The sequence below is a fragment of the Dermacentor variabilis genome, chromosome 6, assembly GCF_050947875.1.
Source record: "Dermacentor variabilis isolate Ectoservices chromosome 6, ASM5094787v1, whole genome shotgun sequence".
NCBI lineage: Eukaryota > Metazoa > Arthropoda > Arachnida > Ixodida > Ixodidae > Dermacentor > Dermacentor variabilis.
The window spans coordinates 36,203,256-36,226,172 of record NC_134573.1 but is presented as its reverse complement, the minus strand read 5'-3'; the positions used below and the strand labels follow the sequence as shown (position 1 = coordinate 36,226,172).

General features: G+C 44.7%; 1 protein-coding gene across 1 annotated transcript in view; it reads left to right on the top strand.

Annotated features, from left to right (window-relative positions):
• LOC142584733 (complement C2-like) overlaps positions 1 to 22,917 on the top strand; it is a 279,859-nt gene that overhangs the window by 181,695 nt on the left and 75,247 nt on the right. Inside the window, exons 13-14 of the mRNA XM_075694959.1 lie at positions 178 to 390; positions 11,388 to 11,542. Coding sequence (XP_075551074.1) covers positions 178 to 390; positions 11,388 to 11,542 — 368 coding nt within the window. The remainder of the gene's footprint in view (positions 1 to 177; positions 391 to 11,387; positions 11,543 to 22,917) is intronic.

The following is a 22,917-nucleotide window of genomic DNA, read 5'->3' as shown; positions in this document are numbered from 1 at the left end:
CATATCACGTGAACATGAGAACTACTTCGCTACAGGGGACATTGTGTCTATTGTTCTTTTGCTGCCATTTCGAAGTGATACGTTATGTGCGTTGAAAAGCATGGTTCAAGGGTATTATTCTATATGGATAGATGCAAATGAAGTAATAGCAGTCATTTCCGTTTTGCCAACACACAGGAAAGGCAAACATTGGTGGCAGCGCTTCCAAGGAAGCTGAGCTCTTGAAGAGGAAATACCGAGCAGAAATATATTGCATCGGAATCACGGGAAGATTGCAGAAGGACGCGTTGGAGAAACTCGCCTCCGAGCCCATCGACGAACACCTGTTTATTCTGCGTGATTTCGACGCACTCAAGTGGCTTGCCGAGAAGCTCACAAATGGCACCGTTGGTAAGGGTTTGCAGAATTGCCTTCGCTTTACAGCAAGTGTGTTGAAATGCCTGCTTTAACTGAACAGCTAGATCACGTAGTCTTAATGTTCTCTGTGATCGTTTACCCAGCAGCTGCTATTGGATAACACCAATGGCGCCACTTCGGCAGCTAGTAGGGTGGCAGGATCCTTGTGTGGTGACTCAAGTGCCTTGAGGGCACTGCAATATCACCGTATATAAAGTATTCATAGAGAACGCCATTTCCGGTGGCTTTCATTCACCGGCAGGAATGCATTCAGCAGAAGGTAGCGGTGATCCGCCTTCCTATAGTAGTACATATCTAGAGCAAAAGTAATTATATAAATTATGAAACTGCAGGTTTAACAGTTGTCACAGTGAAATGCGTACTGCGCTAAACGATAATGAATAGTCATTTCACTCTACTCGTAAACCCCGCAGCAGCAAGGCGGACGTAAGTCGCCACCGAAATAATATATGTAACAAATGCACTGCTGTATTTTTTTTTATATTTTACAAGTTGTACCACACCACAATCACGCCAGCGAGGACGACGCTGCAGCACTGGCCACACTGACCCATCCTCAAAACTGCAGTGTCGCCTTTGTTTGCGTGACATTAATTGTAAAACAGTTTATTGTGACGTAATGTCCTCGGTTTCCGTGTTTATGCGGATGCTGTAGGTGTTAAAAAGAGAGATTTTGTGGTGAGCTTCTCAGGAAGATTGATACGATGCTATTAGCAAACTACACAGCATGGTCACACAGTCGTTTACTCACGGTTTTGTGAAGACAAGGAGTTCTTTAGGGACTTCGCGCCAACTTTAAAGCTGTGTGATTTGGTGCATGGGCCACATTGGTCTGCTCAAATTAGACGATCGGAGGCCTTTGAGTGCACGCAGGATCACGGTACGGGGAACAAAAGAAAATGCGCGAACTTAGCTTGTAACTATGTACGCGGCCGTAATGTTGCACATTTAGCGCAAGAAAGCAAAGTTAAATTCAGGTGCACTCTTTCTTCATTACGCATGCTTCTAACCGGAGTCGAAAATTGCGGTTTATTCAGTGTGAAATGTGGGCCTTTCCCAGATATAGTGCAGTCTAGAAACAGGGAAATTAAAAATTTAGTATAAAAAAGTTACGCAGTAACTTCCCTGGAGTTGTGTGAATATGCATACAGGTAGTGCCACTTGCTCATCTCCAAGGAGCCCTGTGTCATTATAAATCTTATCAAACTAGATTCGACCAGTATGAGCACTTATCAACTCTTATCGGTCGATATCAACCTTACCAACTAGGGGCGGCCTTTATCGCTTGTTATCAACTTTATTGGGCTCCATCGAACCCTTTTCAACTCTAATCGGTCGTTATCAGCCTTATTGCAATCGATTCGATCCTTATGAATCCATATCGGTCCTCATCAATCTATCAGAATTGCTCCGATAATTATAAACACTTATCGCTCTTTAGCCATATATCCGTCCACGTCGAACCATTACCAACCCTTATGAGACCCATATAGCACCCCAATGCTTGTTATCAAGTCTATGAACAGGTTCCCTGTTTATCTGTCAGTCTGGCGCGACACGAACCGCATGAGCCTTAAAATATCGGTGACATTTCAGTGAGTGAAGGAGCGCCCTAGCGGAAGGTGTATGCCGCAACCACGGAAACGCATCGGTGAAGTGACGTGTTAGCCATTGAAATTTAGAAAAGTGGGCATTTTCATGATCCCGACAATGCTCCAAGTCAGCTCTACATGTTGTCCTAGATTTGACTTTTATTCCACAATCAAAAATTCTTTCACCGAAGCCGTCATAAAAACTGTTCTTCACTGGCATTTCGTTTGTGCGGCAGGTACAGCACATTCATATGGTTCAGGTATATTCATTTGGAAGCGTGGGAATTTAGCCAGAACGCCTTACCCTGTTTGGTTTGCAGACGCATCATGTCTTGTTCCGGCGGAGGTTTTCCAGTGGTCGCATCTGACCATGCAGAAAAGGGTTGCAGCCCACCTGTAGGCAACAAGTTTGTTATTACTACTTTGCCATCACATAAAGCAATGAAACCATGAGTTTCCCTGCATTGCGACGTTGGAGGAAGGCCGTACCGGATCCAGGATATCCGTTCATCCCTAGTATAACAGGGTGCCATCAAAGCGGTCAGTGGCATCGGGCCTTCCCAAATAAATCATGTTTGAATGCTCAGGCCTGTCGTAGGTGTGCGGTCCTTGGGAAACAGACACGCCATGTTGCACTTGTCCTTGCTGCGGTGGCTGGTTCTCCACAGTCTCCTCCTCATCCCTGCACCTCCGGCTCCCCTGCTTCCAGAGCATGGTGGGCAGAGCTGCGCAGGCTGCCACAACTGTGGCTGCTTCGTTAGATTGATACAGGAGAGTGCGGTGCCCTTGAAGGCACAGCAACCATGCCTTCAAGTCGTTAATGCCCTTCTCCACAACATTTCTCATGGCGAGGCATGGGACCAGGCTGCGGCGCCCTTCCGCAGTGTGGGTGCCTGGATGGCCTGGCACATGTTTGAGCAGCCACGGCTCAAGGAGATAGCCCGAGCCTCCTGCGTGTTGTACACATAAATGTGTATTATACTTCACTGTGTGTAACAGGTCTGTTAAATATTATGCTCCGAAAAAGAAGTGAAGAAGCCGAAGTTAGAAACAAGCGAGGAGCCGAGCTCGCGCCTGCATTTTTTGTTGTTGTTTTTACAAGCGTCGAATAAAGACGTTCTCTACTTCGGCTCGGCTTCCTGGTTTTCAACAAATGGTGCCGTGACCAGGATTTCAGATCTACAGTTGAAGACTTCTGACGATGAAGCGAGCTACCTGAAGAGGAGCACCGACCAACGCGATCAACGCGACGACGCTGCGACTAGAAAACCTCCAATTCCCGACGTGACGACATGGAAAGACTACGACGGAAGCGTGCTACCGTTCAAGAGGCGGTCACGAGGATTATCAACGACATGATCACTCATGGTGAGGTGACCGACCATCTTAACCTATTAAATGTAAAAGAAACTATGTTTACGGACCTTGATAACCAAGTAGAAGAGCGTGTTACCGATAACCTTAAGGATGAGGCTACGCGTCGAACACTATCAAGAATCAGTCATCGTCGCGAACTTCCGCACTGAACGCATTTTATCCGATCAGCAAACAGCGACTACGCACGCATCTCACGATGACTTTCAGCAAGCACGTACACACGTTAAGCTACCGAAGCGCGACGTGCCGAAGTTTCATGGTGACGCCATTAAATGTCCAGAATTTTTTAATCAATTTGAGTCTACTGCTCACCAGAAGCGATATACCACAGACGTAGAGAAAATGAAATGTCTTCGGAGCTACTTGAGGGGTAAAGCGGAAGATGTCATCAGCGGCCTGTCGACAAATAACGAGAGCTATACCACAGCTATAGAACTTCTCAAAGAAAGATTCGGTCAGAAGTCACTGATTGTTAACGACCACATGCGCCGTCTTCTAAACCTACGTAAACTTCGTTCTTGCAAAGATTTTGAAGAACTTCAAAGGTTGCATGAAGAAGTGCAGACGCGCGTGAGATCCCTGCACAACCTTGGCTTCGAAGAAAAAGAATATGGAGTGCTTCTGAATATTGCTATAGTGTAATACCTTCTGCAAGAAATGGAACTCCGTTATACTCAGCATATCTTGTCTTCCACAAATACAGCCGTTGCTATTGACAGGCTAAATGAAATGTCTGTTCTAGACTTCTTGAGCCTTGAAGTAAGAAGTCGGGAACAGGGTATAATGATGACTTCTGACAAGAGAGAACAAGCCCCAACCGCACAACGGCAATCTAATGAGCATTTCCAAGGTTCTGCATCAATGTTAACCGCGAAACTTACTCCAAAGAGTTGTGTATTATGCGGATACAAAGATCACCAGGTGGATGTCTGTCAACGGAACTAATGTTAGACGAGAAAAAAGAGAACCTACGCAAATTGGGATGCTGTTTCCGCTGCGCTAGACAATTTCACAAAGCTAAGGAATGCCGAAGCTGGAGGAGACTAAGCTGTGCGAAATGCAAGGAACGACCATGATATGTGACCCAAACCACGATTTGTGACCACGATGTTTGATCCACGATGTGTTATGGACACGATGTATGACGCAAAATGGAAGCAGAATAATACAGAAACGCAGACAACTGTTTCCAGCTCGTCAACAGACTCGCTAAAGTACACAGTTCTACTGCAGGGCGCCCAAGTTTAGGCTCTGGGCACTGGAAGCAAATGCTTTGTAAGAGTGTTGATTGATGGTGGCAGTCAACCCAGCTTCATCACGGCAGAAATGTCTAGGAAGCTGAAAGCCATTGTGTTAGCCGAAGAGCAGCTCCCCATCTCGGGATTTGGAAACGTTTCAGCACCGCAGAAATATTATAGAAGAATACAAGTCATGCTGCATAGCCAGTACGACTCAAGCTCACTTGAAGTAGAGGCTATAGAAGTTCCCAAACTATGCAATGACTTGTAGGCGCTGACAGAGACAAATGTACTTGCAAAGTTAAAAAGTAAGAACTTACACCGCCATCGAAACTATCATAGGTTGGATACTTCCTAGAAGTACCAGAAGTCCACCTAAGTTCCACAAGCAGAAACCGTGAGGAACTTCAACATATGCCTAACGGAAGCCAACGTTTCCCACCGACTGAAGTCTTTCTGTCAAGTAGAACATCTGGGACTGGCTAACGAAGACAGACTTTCGAAAGATGACGAACACGTCGTAAAGAACTTCGTGGAATCAACTATTAGAAACAATGGCCGCTATCAAGTTGAACTGCCGTGGCGCAACAATTCTTCTCAGCTTAAAAATAACCGGTATGTCGCGTTAAAGAGGCTGGATTCCTTGCAGATAACGATACATCGAGAACCACAGTTTCGAGGGAATATGACACTTCCATTAGGAGGTAATGTAACATAGACTTCGCTGAAAAGGTCACAACGGACAGTACGAGTATAGATATCACGTACAGTATGCCACACCGAGCGGTATTGCGACGCGACAGAACTACGACTAACGTACGGGTGGTATTCGACGCCTCTTCTCGTGCTTCTGACTCACCTTCACTCAACGACGTCTTGTCGACAGGGCCGAATTTGAACCCCAACATCCTCGACTTACTGCTGAAGTTTCGCAGCTTCAATAGTGGAATTTCCACCGGCATCGAAAAAGTGTTTCTTCAAGTGTCTCTGGCTGAACAATACCGTGACTCGTTTCGGTACTTCTGGTTTGAAGAAAGGCCTTCCAATATTGATGAACTGCGCATGACAAGGGTTTCTTTTGGCACCTGCAGCAGTCCCTTTCTCCTTGCTGCAACTCTGCGACACCACTTCCAACTGATATAAGATAAACCGAAAGCTGGACAAGATAGCAAAGCTCTACATCTGCTAGGCGTCGTCGACCTGAGATCTGCACTTGAGAAACGAGGACTACCGAAAAGTGGGAGCGAGGAGGAACTCGTTGAGCGACTGAAGCTGCAACTTAAGATAGAGAAACTACACGAGGATTCTGTGAAAGCTGAAGATCTTGTGCCCAACCTTGACCTTCAAGTTGAACTGACCAGGCAGAATGACTTTGTCAGGCAGTACTTGGCAGCCCAACAAAAAACATATGCAAGGCAAACCAAAGAGCGCAGACTGGGCGGGAAGGAAGCCTGGAGCAGTCTTCTAGAACGAGTGGGTGGTGAAGAGTCTGCTGCAGCACCAGTGGTGCTCAGCCCATCTGGATATGAGAAAGACAGCCACCAAGTGTCTTGCGAGCGTCCACGCATAGGTCGTACCTTCCCATCTTCAACAAATCCAGGAGGGGCTGCCAGCCATAGCCCCAATCAAGGAAAATCGTCTGTGGAAGCAAATAATGCAGTGGACCCTTGCAGAAAGAATAGTCTTCGTCAGCAGAGGCAATCTCATCCTAGTCCTACCAAGAAAGGTCGCACAAAGCCAGCAGAAGCAGCGGAGCACAAGCGCAGTTGCCAGCCAGACACGACAAAGAGTGTCATCTCTTGCAACCGTGTAAATATGCGATGTGAACCATTACCTGAAAATGCTGCTGCACTCAATTTGAATGTTTCATCTACTTAAGTGCCTTGTAATGTGCTGTCAAGTGAACTAGCACTTCAATCATCTACCTTGAAGGATTGCCAGACAGACTCAAAAGATACCCAAAGCTCAAGCCATTTGTTAGAAGCACACTGGGCAAGGAGAGAATCGGCAGACAGCTATTTTAGTTAAAAGAAACTTAGCAGCAGTCCTACACGAAGCTGACACAAATAAGATTGATCACGTTCTAATTGAACTAGCACCGAGGAAAAGAAAATATAGAAGCCTATACGTTCTCAACGTATACAGCTCTCCTAAGCAAAAAAAGAATTGTGGCTTTGAACAGCTCATCGAAAGGTCCAAAAACATTGCAGGGAATAGCCCCATAGTCATAGTCGGAGACTAACGCGCAACACACGGCTTGGGGGTACGAGACCTCGCAACAAAAAGGCAGAGAATTATGGGATACTATCTCCAAGCATGAACTAACTCTACTAACAGATCCTCAAATTCCGACTAGAAAGGGAAATAGCGTTTCCAGGGACACCACACCGGACCTTACTCTCATAGGGGGACACATAACCGCACGATGGTGTAACACGGGAGAGGACTTGGGGAGCGACGACAGAATAATAGAGACGGTGGTAGAACACGGCATGCCAACTCCCAAACCCAAGCAGCTCGAAGCGGTAAATTGGAACCTCTTAAGGCAGAAATGTGCCGAAAAAGTGGAGCTCAAGGATGTAAGCAGTTGGAGCAAAGTCCTCTTGGAAGCGGTTGAAGCGGCCACCGAAAAGGTGGAGGCAGACGAAACGCAAGAGGTAGTAGACCGGAAAATGGTCGGATTATGGAGGAAAAAGAGGCAGCTAGAGCAAAAATTGAAAGAGAATAGAAGCGATAGAAACATTAGGAGGGCATTAGCGCACGTGAACGGAGAGATTGAAGAATACGCACTCGAACTCACGACACAAAATTGGAATAGCATATGCGAACAGATGGATCACAAAATTGGTAAATCAAATGCATGGCAACTATTGAGGCACCTACTAGATCCCCAAAGCAGCAAATCAGAGACGCGTAGAAACATGCAGAAACTAGTGTATAAATACGAAGGGAGTAATAGACAATTGTTCGCTGAAGTTAAGGATAGATATCTCAAATGTGGTCCGCAACAAACACTGCCGGACTACAAAGGCGAAGAGAACCCCCTCTTGAACAGCCCCGTCACGGTAGGAGAAGTCAGGGCCGAGCTGAATCGATTCAGAACGAAAACAGCTGCAGGACCGGACAGAATCAGCAATCAGATGTTGAGGAACCTAGACGACAAGTCAATAGTAAACCTAACGAATTTTATGCAAGAATGTTGAGAGAAGGGTAAAATCCCCAAAGAATGGAAGGAGGCTAAATTAGTCCTAATTCCAAAACCGGGGAAAAAGCTCAGTCTCGAAAACCTCAGGCCAATATCCCTCACGTCATGCGTCAGGAAACTAATGGAACACGTGATACAACTTAGAATCAGCAGATACTTGGAAGACCAAGACATATACCCTGACACAATGATAGGCTTCAGAGCACACCTATCTGCGTGCGATGTCATGCTACAGCTTAAAGAGCCAATTATCGACCGCCAAACAAAGGACACGAAAGCCATCGTTGGCTCAGACGTGGCCAAAGCATTTGACAACGTAGACCACAAGGCAATCTTAGAACAATTGAATAGCCTAAACGTAGGGAGACATACCTACGAGTATATAAAGGACTTTCTGACTAACAGAACAGTAACGGTCAGTCTAGGGGGTATCGAGGAGAAAGGGATAGAGCTCAATAATAAGGGGACACCGCAGGGCTCTGTGCTCTCACCCACTCTCTTTAACATAGTAATGATTGGACTCCCGCACAAACTTAAGGACTTACAGGGGCTAGAACATACGATCTATGCGGACGACTTCACCCTATGGATAAATAGAGGCAGTGACGCCCACATAGAAGAAACGCTGCAAAAGGCCATCAATATAATTGAAGAGCACTTAGAAAAAGCCGGACTTAAATGTTCAGCTGCGAAGTCGGAGGCTCTCTTCATCGGTACACAGAAAATGCGAAAGAAAATCACTAACCACGGGATAAAACTCACTGTTAATGGGGACGCGATTCCAAAAGTAAAAGCTATACGAGTGCTAGGCATGCACATTCAGGGCAATGAAAGAAATACGGAAACGATTAGAAAGTTTGAAATGAGCGTAAGCCAAACATGCCGACTCCTCCGAAGAATCGCCAACAAGAAGGCAGGCATGAGGGAGGCTAACCTATTAAGGATAATACAGTCCTTCCCGATCAGCAAGATCATATACGCAACACCGTACTTTAACCTAACAAGGGCCGAGAAAAACAAAATAGAAATCCTCATTAGGAAAGGAGTTAAAACAGCCCTAAACCTGCCACCATGCACATCTACGCAGAGGATACTAAACATGGGCATTTGAACCACCCTAGAAGAGTTGATCGAAGCCACACTAGTCTCCCAGCAACAGAGGCTAATGCAAAGCAGAGGTGGTCTGAGAATTCTAGAGAAACTAGGATACAAAACTAACAACAAAGTAAGAAACACGGGAGCCATCCCGTCACAAACCAGAGACAGGATATGCATGCCACCACTCCCAAAGAATATGCATCCCAGTCACCACCAGGACAAGAGGAAAGACAGGGTTAAAGCGTTACAAAAATCACTAGATAAAAAGCAAGGGGTGTTCTACACGGATGCAGCAGAATATGAAAGCAGACAAGGTTTTGTCTCAGTGACGACACAGGCTAACGGTGAGAACTCATAGAGCTGCAGTACCCCGCAAAACAGAGTGGAGGTTGCAGAGGAGGTGGCCATAGCCCTAGCTTTGACTCAAAAAGGGGTGAAAATCATAGTGTCAGATTCCAAAACAGCTATCAGGAATTATACCACCGGGAGAATCTCCAAAGAGGCGCTCAACATATTGGAGAAAGGACCAATTCCAGAAGAATTAGTGAACCTTATATGGACTCCTGTCCACGAAGGCTTGCCCGGCAACGAGAAAGCGCACGCATTGGCCCGAGAGCTTATATACCGGTACACGAATGCAGCCTCTACAGCCAGGGAGCCCCTACAAAAAGAAGAAGGTATGAACACTTACAGCGAAATTCTCGATTATTATAGAATGGGGAGGAAAGCACTGCCAGTGGCACATAAGAAACTAAGTACGCAAGAAGAGATAACATGGAGGCAACCCCAAGCGGGGGTGATCTGCAACCCCTACATTCTGTAGAGATGGCACGATAGCATTGAGGACATGAATTGCAAACACTGCGGGGCAAAGGAGGACATGATCCACATACTATGGACATGTCCTAGATAAAATAAACCAGATAGGGATAGACAATCCTGGGAGACTTTAATGACCAGCTCGAAGGAAGATGACCGAAGAGAAGTCATCCGCATGGCCCTGGACACCGCTGAGCTCCAAGGAGCATCAGCCAGCTGAAAGGGGAGGAGTAAGCCGAAGAGACAGGAAGACTCTTGACTCCTCGGGGCTCTTTTTGCGGGTGCAAATAAACGTTATTTCTCTCACTCTCTCTCTCTCTCTCGGCTGGGAGCTGTTAAATATTATGCTCCGAAAAAGAAGTGAAGAAGCCGAAGTTAGAAACGAGCGTGGAGCCTAGCGCGCGCCTGCATTTTTTTAGTTGTTTGACAAGCGTCGAATAAAAAAGTCGTTCTTAACTTCGGCTCCGCTTCCTGATTTTCAACAAAGTCTACACCAATCGCACAGCCGCCACGTGTAATGTTAGTGGTAAGGCGTCTTGAGAGTAGCGAGTGCCTCCACACGAGTCTTGGCAGGATCCAGGGAAACGAGGATCGATGTCCACGATGCGCATGTTGGCATCGCACACCTGTAGGGCAGAACGAAAGGGTGAAAATGGTGTAGAATATTGATTTTCGAGCTGCAATCTTACCGTATTTAAGTGGATGATATAAGTTGATGACTCAGGCGAGATAAAAGCAGTTGAAAAAAGACTGATGAATAAGCGATGTAAGAGGGGGACTAAGTGAATTAAGTGTGATGTCTAAGCAAATTAGGGAGGGGGAATACGTACGTCATTTGTCCGTCTTTAATGCATCGGCATTTGATCTTTCGCCTCCAAGTTGTCTTAGGGATAACCAGGGGTCCTGTGAATTTTTTTTCGCGTTCCTCCCAATCACACTATCTGTCTTAAATCATTATTAATCTTCTGCCATACTTGATAAAGAGTGCCAACTAGAAAGCTGCGGAGCAACATGAAATACTTCCGATACAGCGTTTATTGCTAAATACTTGCTACGTAAAGGTGTTTTTCCGAGCGTGAAAGAAGAACCCCACGAATACACGCAACATTGCCGCGCGACTTGCCGCTCGAGGCACGTTGCGTGTATTCGCGCGCTTCCTTCACGCTCGGAAAAACACTTTCATGTAGCGCATATTGAGCAACAGAAAGCTGTATCGGGAGTTTTTCATGTTGCTATACAACTTACTTCTTAACACTTTTCGTCTAAATGTAAAATTTGAGAAGGTCCTTAATTACTTCGAACTAATTATTTAATTAGGATGAACGCAAAAATTATCCGCGTATCTCCAAGCGATGGCAAACAACACTACCATGGTTGGGTTCAGCTACGTGGCATTTGCATACTTTTAAATCTTGGTGCGTGGTAGTTGGGATAGCCTCCATAGCGCCCCGCGTCGTAGCTGTGCCAGTTGGTGGGGAGATCGTTGCGATGCCTCCATACTTGCATATCACGATTTGAAAACAGCTACAGAGCAGCGCTCAAATTTCGCCCTAGGAATTATCCTAGCTGTAGGTGAATTTTTTTTTCGCACATTCTCGCTGCTCTTCAATGGTGACTATTATGACGCGTTGTGTCACGCAGACTATGGCGAATGCGGAATCAGCTACAGCCATAACGTCACAAGCGGCTTCTCTCATGACGACTCAGCGCCCCAAGGACGAATCTTTCAGGGGGATAAAGTGGTGACGGCTTGGCCTTGGATGGTCGAGATGACACTGATAGGCGATGCTGAAAAGGTATGTACATAAGTGGAATCAAAACGCATGCCCTATGCACATGAAGTTATCAGAGTATTACGAACAATTTACTATTTGCGAAGGAATTAGGGTGCTGGTGTATTCACAAAGCGAAATGCTCAATTTCACCCTCCTTAACCTCCACTTTCGCCCCCCTAAGCGCGGAACATTTTTTTCACATAGCTGACATTTTCTAAGAGATATTCCACAACTCTCCGCTTCCAAAACTCTGTAGTGCGTATGTAGCTCCCTCTCATGTCATTTGTATCGGTAAATGAGTGTAAGGACATTTACTGCACGTATATTTTTGAAAGCATTACATGGACCTCCGCATCTATGACACTACTCCTACAGGCGCAATAGCGTCGCCTCTGCATACGATGCATGTGGCCAGTGTATAATGGACGGGTGACAAGGCTGGTATGACCCATCAAACCATGTAATAAATCATGCCAGTTTTAATATGGAACTAGAACTTTGACGGAGGGTGCCAGAGCACCAAAGCTAGCATTTTCGCAAGCGAGTCTTGAGACAAGCTGGATGGTACCGAAGGTTTAGCAGAGTCCTACGGGCAATGAGTCGCTAAAAAATTGAAACTGAAGATAAAATTGTGTTCAGCTGTATAACTGAACTACTCATTTACACTACGAAAAAAGTCGCTCTTACACACCGCATGCATTGAAAGGCAGAAAGCATGCAAAACCGAAAGACGGGTGGCGACACCGCCTTCAAATCCCCACATCAGTTTGTCGTAATGTGAATTCTGATGGCTTCGGCACGGGTCAACCCAGTTTTTCGTCAACATGGACTATGTTGTATTCTACAACAGCCAAAGTCTACATTAAGCATGTTTTTCAGACTGTTAGAATGCCGCCATGGCCCAAACTCTATAAAGTACTTTGAAGTCATGATGTCCCAAAAAAAAACTTTGAGAATGTGGCCTTCATTTTCCTTTCGCTACACGATGCTGTTGAAGCGAAATTCACTAAAGTACTATTTAACAGTTCTTTAAAGCCTGAAATGATTAGTTGTTTCTATTTAGCTAGCCTTCGGGCCGGAAACGTAACTTGAAAGAGCGTAGATTAAGGCGTGTCGGTTTTCCATAACTGCGGTTTTTTAGTGCACGAAAGGGGACGAGAGACAGTGGCAAGACGCGGCCACAGCGCTGGAAATGTATTTTTCCCAAGAGGAACATAAAAGGCAATGATAAATCTTGAGGAAGATCATGCAGGGACAACCGGAGAAGAAAATAACGGTATGCAGACACAAAGAAAAATCCAGAAGTGGAAACAAAACCCCATTGTTGCTAGCCCAGTTACCTTGCTTGGCACAGGTCGGGCTGACTCATTCAGTCCCAGCCGCGGCAGCCGTATTCATGTAAAAGTGATGTGCATAAATGTCCGTGTACATAGATTAGATTTAGGTGCACGTTAAAGGAGCTCACTACGACGCGCCTGCTTATTTAGTCACGGTTTTTCCAAGTAAGACCACAGAAATTCATTTTAATTTAGCTGTGACGTTGCCAAGGCGAGTGCTTGGTGACGTGACACTCAGACATTTTGAGGTAGCACCACAACTCCTGGCGTCTTCGTGTTAGCAGCATTATAAGCAGCGGATTATCTGAGTGTGCTAGTGTACGTGAGATGCAGGGAGAAAGGAGGCCGCATCACGCATGTCTGCGAAATACGCCACACAGGGACAACACCGAAAAATAATTTTGAGAACTGTGAGATTCCTTCCTGTAAGGAGGCTTCAAGTTCCAAGATCTCCGTGCGTCTTGATGCCTCGTCGGCGTTCAAGAAAAGATGCCCTCACAGACTCGGCCTGGTAATTTTGCCTTCATCTTTTCTAGCATTTCTTTATTTGTTACTTTATTTCTCTCCAAAGCTAAATACCACGTTTGGTGATAGCTTAACTAGGCGCGATGACAAATCACATAACAGGCTTCAGTACTAATATAAAAGATTTACGGTTGGTACCTAGCTGTATACAGTTAAGGCAGAATTTCTAAGCCGAAAGAAAATTATAATTCTTGCTTATCTAGGGAATATCCTCGTCAGGTATATCAATATGAATCACATGGCACATTCTCGTCAGATGTCAGTTCTTGCTAGACAGCCGTCGGCCTGTAAACTCTGTGTACATTTTCGCCAGATTATTTGAGATTAGATGGACATTTTTACTAGAGACTCTATTCATTACAGAAAAAATAAATGGTGGAAATATGAATTCACGTTATGACGTTTAGAAACTATGTGAAGAATAATTGAGATCTGTCTCATCTATCAAGAAAAGTTTCATTCATTTTGCTAGCACAAAATTTAGCCATTAGCTACCTAAGAAAGTAGGGGTACAAGCACCTAGCACTGTATAACCATTCTCTGCCTTGTCATATCGATGGCGTAATCGTCTTAAAAGATGGGTGTCTTTCGGAGCAGAATGTTTCCCTTTAGAAACATTTAGAAACCCTCCCAATTCTCATCAGTCCATTTTACTAGAGTCGCGCAGCAGCATTTGTAATGCCACCAAAATCTCTAAAGCTCGTGCAGTGTATCTCTTTGGTAATCTTAAGCTTCCACTTATTGAGTGAGAGCCATTGTGTTCTTGTTGTAACTTCATTTACTTCATTACCTGGATACTTTAACTATTCTCAGGCTACTATTTAGCCCACTCGTAGTCCGAATTTAGGTATCAGACCTTATTCAAATTTTACGTGAAACAATTGGCCACGTAGATTATTTGAATGAGTTAAGTGACCACACCTTAGTACTCCACAAAACAAGAAAGGGGCTGACAGATGGAGTAGCACACTGTGGTATAAAGTTTGTAAACAGGGATAAGGTGCCTGAGAAAGGCTGGCCAACGTTTCGATAGGAGGACCTATCTTCGTCAAAGGCGGCCTCGTCATCCTCGGCGTGTTAATTTTAAAGGGTTAGTGCAGTGACGTCACGTGTGGGTGTTGTCGCTGGCGGCTGGTTTTAAAGAGAGAGATTACCAGAGGAAACAAGCGCTGTCGTCCGACGTCTCTGAGCTTCATTCCCAAGACGAGGGGACCAGAACGTGAAAGTGGGCACGCGGAAACTTTATAACACCTTAGTACAAGTTATTTTTGACCTACGGCTGCCTCTTGCAAGAACGGTATAGAAACAACAGAGAGCTTATTAAAGCCCTCTACAACGCCCTTATCACGGATCTTTAGACATTTTCTTAATAACTTGCTATTACATTCTTTTGATAGTAAGTCGTTGAAGAAAAGCGAATTCCATTCAGAAATCAAATGTGAACAATATCAATATAGTACGTGCTTTTGATAACGGTAGGTAATTATAAAACTAAGTCGTCGTTTACCAAGGCTTTGCGCCGGCTCAGAAATAAAGAGAAGCGTCGTTATAAACACCAAAAAATTCTCGTTCGTGGTATGTTTGGGACAAGTGGGGAGAATGCCTTCAAATGTGCTCTTACGCAGTAGCTGCTCCCACGCAATAGTTGTTTGACAAAACTTAGGAATAAGCCTAAGAAGGACTCGGAATTAATAAGCCCTGATTGTGGCAGTCACTAGATTTCAGGAGCGTGCGAATAACGAATAGAATAAAGTCCACTTGGATTAGTTCTGCGATTGTCACTATTCGTAAATTCGAATATTTTTTAAATACTTTTCCAACATTTCAAGCGGGAACTGCGCCCAAACATACTACATAAAATTCGAGTAAATGAATGGTAAATTTTGAACCGAGAGGCTACGTCGCTTAGGCTACAGCTTATACAGCGATAATTCGCGCTCTCTCAAGAGTCATCTTCATGCGAAGATAATACCTGCTTGCACCTAAGGTTTTGTTTGTGATTTTAATATACAGCGTTAGATAATAAGTAACGACCGCCACTTGCTAACTTTGGATAGGTGAACATCGACTTACAATATTTGTGATAACGGCTGTTTAACATTAAAAGCTATTCGATATTACATTCAAATTGCTTCGCGTACCATTCAATTCTTATTCGATTCGTTCTCAAAGATCATTATTCGCACATCCCTACAGATATCCTCGCACTATAAAAACAAAATTGTCCATATGCTTCAACTCCTCTTATCGTGTGTCTTCAGTATTGATGATGACCTTCTTGCAATACGACATTAAATAATATGCTCCATGTTATTTCTTAAGTATTGGAAATCGTTAAAGTATCTCCTTTTGGTGCTGCCAATATCAGCTCCAGTTTTTAATGTGTTGCAAGCATCAGTATCAAGTATATCTTGTTCCACCTTCTTTAGCTAATCACTTTTACTGGAAAGTTAACCACAGTCTGGAAGATAACGATATGGTGCCAGTCCATAAATATTCAAGTAAAGATTCGCCTGGAAACTCTATCCTCATTTTCATGACATGCACTTGAAGCAAAATGATTGAGCTTATAATACTCCCTCATATTTACACTTATCCGGAGTGTAACAGTAATTTTTTTCTAGTCAGCGTGTGACCTGCAGGTATTTTTTTGTGACACTAAACTTTTTGAATTTACTACTGACCTGCATTGTAGAGGAACAGTACCATAGGAATAGATTGCATATTAAGTTTCTAAGGCCTTTGATTGTGAAGGTCACGGTCGTTTTATTTTAAAACAATCAGCCATAAGACTATATTGGCTTACGATAACACCGCTTGGCAATTTTCTCACGAATCGATAAAAATTTATTGTTTTAAACTGTTCATTATCACTTTCCCTAGGGCGCCACAAAACGGCGTCCTAGATCACTTATTTTTTGTCATCTGACTTTCCTTACAGTATCTGATTTTGTAGAAAAGAACTTCAGTTCTTTGTCACGTCATGAAGCAACATATGTGTATTAATGTAGAAGCCTTACAGCAGGAGGTCCCAAAGTGAAAACTTTCAGTGGGACCTACCATGAGAACGACATCGGTTAATTACTCGGCAGGTGAGTCTGCAACAGCTGCCATTCAAAAAGAGATATTTGCAATAAGCGCAAAAGTAGGCACATATTTAAGTATATCAATAAGAAATAAACATTCATCGCTAAATAAGAAAAATATAAAACAGTAATTGTTTATAGAACTCGCAAGGAAGCGTCTTCGAAATACACACCGATAAATTCTAACAATGAATAAGCAAACAGTCTAAATTTCATCAAATAGTACAAACATTCGCATTGAGCATACCCGCTAGAAATTATGCAAACTAGCGATATGAAAAAAATAGTTTGACAGCTAGTTGCGTTAAATTATTCTTCCACCTGATTTTGAATGATGCCAAGTTATATGGCTTAGCAAGTTTGAGTGAACACAGGCTATGAGTTCCAGAGGCTAATTGCTGAAGGCAGTACTGCCTGCTTGCCATTATCTCTGTGAACTTTTCGCAAACGTAACGTATGTTGTAGAAGAATAAGGTTGCGTTAACATTTGTGAGATTAGCAGGCGGGATGCATTTTCATTTGATTGCATTCAATACGTGCGAATAGTAAGAATTATCAGCATGACTGATATCATGTTAGAGAGAAAGAACACCGACCTTATTGCAAATAGGTGCAACAGGTTCTCTATGAATGAAACTAATTAGCCTAACTGCGTGGTTCTGCAAATGAACAGTTGTGGGCAAATGTGTCCAGTATGTGTTTCTCGAAGATGAACGAGCGTAGTGCGCTACCGACCACGTTCGTGAACGGCAAATATGCGTTTCTGCAAACGAGTGAAGAACAACAAGTTCGGTGACTGAATAAAAGCGCAGTATGTAATCAGCAAAGAATGTGTATGGGGAACCATGAATGGGTCTTAATCAAATCACAAATTTCGATATTGCACGTTTAGGCAATACCGCTGCAATATTTTATCAAAGTTTATTTGTGAATGACTTGCAACTCCAAGAAATGTGACTATCTCAGAAGGATGAATAACACGTGCGTCAGTAGAAGGAAGTAGCGTGATCGCGATAACTTTCTGTCGGGAATAAACTATCATAAATTTAATTTTATATCGATGAAGTGCTAATTTATTATTACGAAACGCACAAACATTTATGGCAATATAACTATCATAAGTTTATTTTATGTGGATGAATTTCTAATTTATCATTACGACACGCATGCACGATTCTCGGAACATGATTACCTAGTTCCTCAATTAGCCTTTCTGTGTTATGTATAGGAGAAAAGTTGTGTTGTCGATCTGCATTTAAAATACATCCATAAAAATTTAGAGAGCTTGGTGAGCGATTATTGAATGTAAAGAAGAGCAGTACACCGAGGAAGCAACCTTGGGGAACGTCTTTGAGTTAGAAAATAAATAAGCAACTGATAGAACCTGCAGCCTTTTTAATATGTAATTATGTGCCAGCGTAAGCACAGGCCCGCGAATGAACTCAGGTATATTTGTGATCCACGGCTGTGGAATTTGCTGAGTTTGAAATTCTTTTATGAGCTACCTGTCCTTGCGGCTGTCATTTGTATTATTTAGGATATGGCTGGGCTAATATCTATATTTGAAACGGAACAGCGCGGTTTTCACGGGGACAAGCAGGGAGAAACGACACGGACGAGCGCTGACTTGCAACTGAAGTTTATTGCTTGGAACGAAAAATGTATAACAGCTCCAACCAAGAGAAGAAACAAAAAAACCATACATATATTCTCAGTCAATCATACACGCTGCACTGAACATGGGCGATAATTGTAATCATCATACCCCCCCCCCCCCCCCTAGCTAAAAGTGCTACTTCTTTGGACGTAATGGATAGGGAGGGGCTACTGACGCATGCCTCTTTTGACAAGGCGATGTGCGCTGCTTCGATGATTTCACGGGTTATGCTATGTTCACACTACGCTCGTAAGGCGCAGATTTTTCGTAACATGCGTAAGCGGAAGCGCAACATGCGTATGCGTCTAGTTCAGACCGTGAACGTAAAGGTACCAACGTGCGCAATTCACGCGAAAATCGTGGGTGAGAGTGTTAAAGGGTCGGCAACATTTACGACTGTGATATTACAACCGTTGCGACACAGCCAATGACCGATAAGCTTTCGGTTTCAACAACCGGTGACGACACTTCCGTCCTCCCGTCTGCAGACAGCTCCGGGCGCGGAAAGTGCCATTCCGCCATTCCGTGCGCACGATTAGGTTGGCTGTGTTCGTGAAAATTTGTGCAGTGCGCCTTGCGAGACTGCTTTCAGTTAATGTGGTTTATCCGCCGAGGAAATCGATGGCCGCAGATGCGTGCTCCAAACTTCGATGAGTGGTCTCACTAGGTTTTCAAGGAAGCGGAACTGCTGGGGCGACATGCGCATAAGGTTATGAAACATCGCAGCGTCACCAACTCGGAGCTTGGCGAAAAGGTTGTGAAAATCGCCGTCCACGGCCCTGTCGAGAAATACTTGCCGCACCCAAACCCTTCTGCGTCGCCTTCGTCGTTTTTGGGTGATTGAATACATGACTATAAGTTAAGTTCGTTTTGAGCGTGAATTTCTTCGATCTCGGCTAGCGCTCGCATGTTGACAGGAGCCATATTGGACGGCTGGTGACGTCGATTCTGCAGCTCTAAATTTGATTGGCCCGTTGTAAAAGCCGTAATTTACGCAGCAGTAAATGTGAACAAAGGTGCCGGCTTAACTGCCGTAACGTTTTTTACAGCCGTTACTTTCGATACGCCGAAAGAGCTGTTACGCGCGTGACGACCGTAGTGTGCACATAGCTTTATTTGGTTACTATGTTTACTTAAAGTTTGTGTTCTAGCGAAGTCAGGGTGGAAGGCCCCGGTGTCGCAGTCTCTACAACGGATGCCCAGATGCCCTTTTGCTGTATTATGCACATTGTTGTTGTGCTCCTTCAGGTGTTCATTAAGGCATCTCCCGATTTGACCGACATAAGGCCTGCCACATGACAACGGAATGGCGTAAACAACTCCCTCTTTACAGGATACGAATTGATTTTCCTGTTTGAGGTAGCACTCTCTTGGAACGATATCATTATTAACCATTTTGCACATCTTCCCAAGCTTATCCGGTGCCGAGAAAACTACTTTGACACATGCTCTGTTAGCTATGTTTCTCATTCTATGGGAGACGTGAAGAATATAAGGCACTACAGTGGTTTCTGCTTTTTCCTTTCCTGTCGTCGAATCTACCCTTTGTTCTTTTCTGTTTTTGCTCAAACTACTGAGGATACTTTCTGACACTGACACTATCTGGTTGGAGCTTCCCCGAACGTCTGTTTTAACGAATATCTATATGTTTTGTGCCGTTATTTATAGAAAACAGTATGCTAAACTGGGTTGTGAAGCCGTGTTAAAGTTAAAAGTTAACCAGTTAGAAGTTAGAACTACAACAAAGTTTTACGTTGTCTGGATGCTGCCCGGCGGACCGTTCGTCACCGGCGGCTGCGGTAACAACAGTTCGATAATGGTCTGGAACAGTCTTTGATTGCTTCAGTAATATGACAGCATAGTTTTTTATAGAACGATTTGTATATAATTTGTATGTACAGTGAATATACTGCATAGATACGTATATTTAATTGCATTACATATTATTTGGGCCTACATACAAATAAATGGAGGCGCCCAAGGTAAAAGCTGCTTGTTGGCAGCTTGAGTAGTCCCAGGACCCCTTTACATATTGGCATACTGGCGACAAAGAAGCTTTTTTTCAGGAAGGTGTTCCTTGTCCTTAATTCCCTATCATAATTTTTATACGGTTCAATTTACAATGGCGACCTCCTCGGCCTTCAACACTATCTTGAGTGTATTGGTTAGGAGTGTTAAACCTGCTTAATGATTTTAAACGCTTAGAAATGCAAACTTGTCACCTTCAGCTGAAAACTTCAGAAGTCTAGTAGAGTATTTGAAACTCATAACTTTTTAGAAGGTACCTCGCACTACAAGAACCTAGGCACCAATCAAAGCCCGAATCTTTAATGGTCTTCATATATAAATTCACTATGTGCTAACGTGTCAAGGTCTTTAGTTTCTCAAAGACGTAATCTACATAATTCTCCCTCTAGTGTGCGTCAACTGGCTTATCTCGTTTCAATTTATGCTCCACTTGAGTTCATCTTCTGAGTTTGATTACCCCATCAATAATATCTTATCAGCACGTTAGAAGCCATTCAGAAACGACAGAGCCGGTTGATTGCGCATAAAACAGATATGCATCCAGGAAAACAGAAACAAAACATGATTTTTCACTTTATCAGGTAATTACTGGTCGTGACATTGATGTTTAATTACTGTAGCACGAATCGATTCACGCCAGTAGGACATCTTCTGTGCACCTTAATCTCACTTTCTGAACTTGCCGTAGACTGCATAACAACTTAAGCTTGGCGTGCATGTACAGTGACATTGACACATTATGTTATTGTTATATATTATGTTCTTTATTATATATGAAGAGTACGGCGTACGTTCAATAATATATTTGACTGACGTTCCGGCTGGTGGACCAGCCTTTCTCAAAGTGGCAAAAGCTGGTCCACCAGCCGAAACATCAGTCAAATATGCTTTGCTTATTGAAAGTACGTCGTACTCTTCTCACTTTAACAAAGGCTGGTCCACCAGCCGAAACGTCAGTCAAGTATGCTGTGCTTATTGAACGTACGTCGTGCTCTTCTTCATTTTACTATCGGGGCCAGCGTGATTTCCGCAGCCATAACTATATATATATATATATATTTATATATATATATATATATATATATATATATATATATATATATATATATATATATATATATATATATATATATATATATATATAGCCACCTGGTGTTTTGAGCCAGCGAACATTCAGCATTGCGTGCCCAGCAAAACGGCTAAGAAGATGACGTGGTCGAAGATCCCGCGCCAGTTGGAGAACCGTCGCTTAGTGCTTGGCATTTTTCGTCTCCGGCTGCTCGTACTGTCACTTACTCTTGTGTTAGCGCGTGACAAACTGGTGGAGGTGCTGGGTAATCTAATCTATGCAACACACCCCTCCGAGCAGCAGGAGCTCCAGCCCCGTACCGGTGGTTGCGCCTGTACACCGCGCCAGCAGGATCCGTGGACAAGCCCCCGAGTTTGGACTCCTCCCGGAGCAAATGGCAGCTCCGACCACGCCAACAGGTATGGAAGGCCCAACGCCGATTCATTGTACGCTACTGAATCCGCAAACGCCAAATCCCTTCCACGGCGCCATACATGAGGATGTTGAAGATTGGCTAATCCACTATGAACGTGTTGCCGCGTTCAACAAGTGGGATGACGCAGAGCAACTGAAAAACGTCTTTCAGCCTTAACGATGGTGCACGTGTTTGGTACGAGAACCGGGCAGATGCCCTAAATTCATGGGCAGAATTAATTTCATGGGCAGACGTATGCGAGCCCTGATCGCCGGGAGCGAGCTGAGCGTGATCACCAGTCCCGTATACAAATGCCGAACGAGGGTGTCGCAATGTATGTCGAGGACATGACGAGTCTCTTTCGACGAGCCGACCCCAGCATCTGGGAAGAAAAGATGGTGTGGTACCTGATGCGCGGAGTGAAAGAGCAGCTGTTCGGCGGTCTCGTGCGCAGTCCTCCCAAGACTGTGTCAGCATTTCTGTCCGAGGCCGTCACCATGGAACAGACGCTTCGGCAGCAGGTACCATGATACGAACGCCAAGTGAACGCTGCCTCACCTACGGGCTTCTTCCAAGCTCTAGGGGGCAACGTCGATTTCTTTCGAGAGCTCATTCGTTCCGTAATCCGCGAAGAATTCCAGAAGCTGTCGGTACCCTCACAGCCGACGCTCAACTCCTTGTCCAGCGTTCTCCGTGACGAAGTCCAGCAAGCGCTAAGAGAACCACCCTTCAACACAGAAGCTCGACCGCTAAGAACTGACAGCTCCCGTGTGTCGTATGCGCAAGCTTTGAGGCAACTTGCCCCACCTCCCTCCCCGCTTTGCACCACGTGACCGGCCATGCTACATCCCGTCCAAGCGGCCTCGTATTACCAGGACCACTGACAGGCCCCAGGGAAATCAGACGTGTGGCGGGCACCTGATCGCCGTCCCCTTTGGCTTCACTGTGGCGAAGCTGGGCACGTCTGCCGACAGTGCTCCTATCGAGAGCTCGGAGTACGCGGATTTTCAGCAAACTCGCCGCGACCTAGGTTCGGCCAGCGTCCTCCTGAAATTGAACAATACGCTGCCCAGCAGTGCGGATCCCCATCAACTCGACACCAGTCACGCTCCCCATCGCCGCAGCGGTTTTCTCCGACTCGCCGTACGCATTCGAGCGTGGTGCAGGGTCGGTCTCCCAGCCCGCGCCGGGAAAACTAACCACAGCGGCCTTCGGAGGCGAGGCCGCTCTGTCTGGACATGCTCAAGGACCCCCACTGACGCGTACGCGGACCGACGAT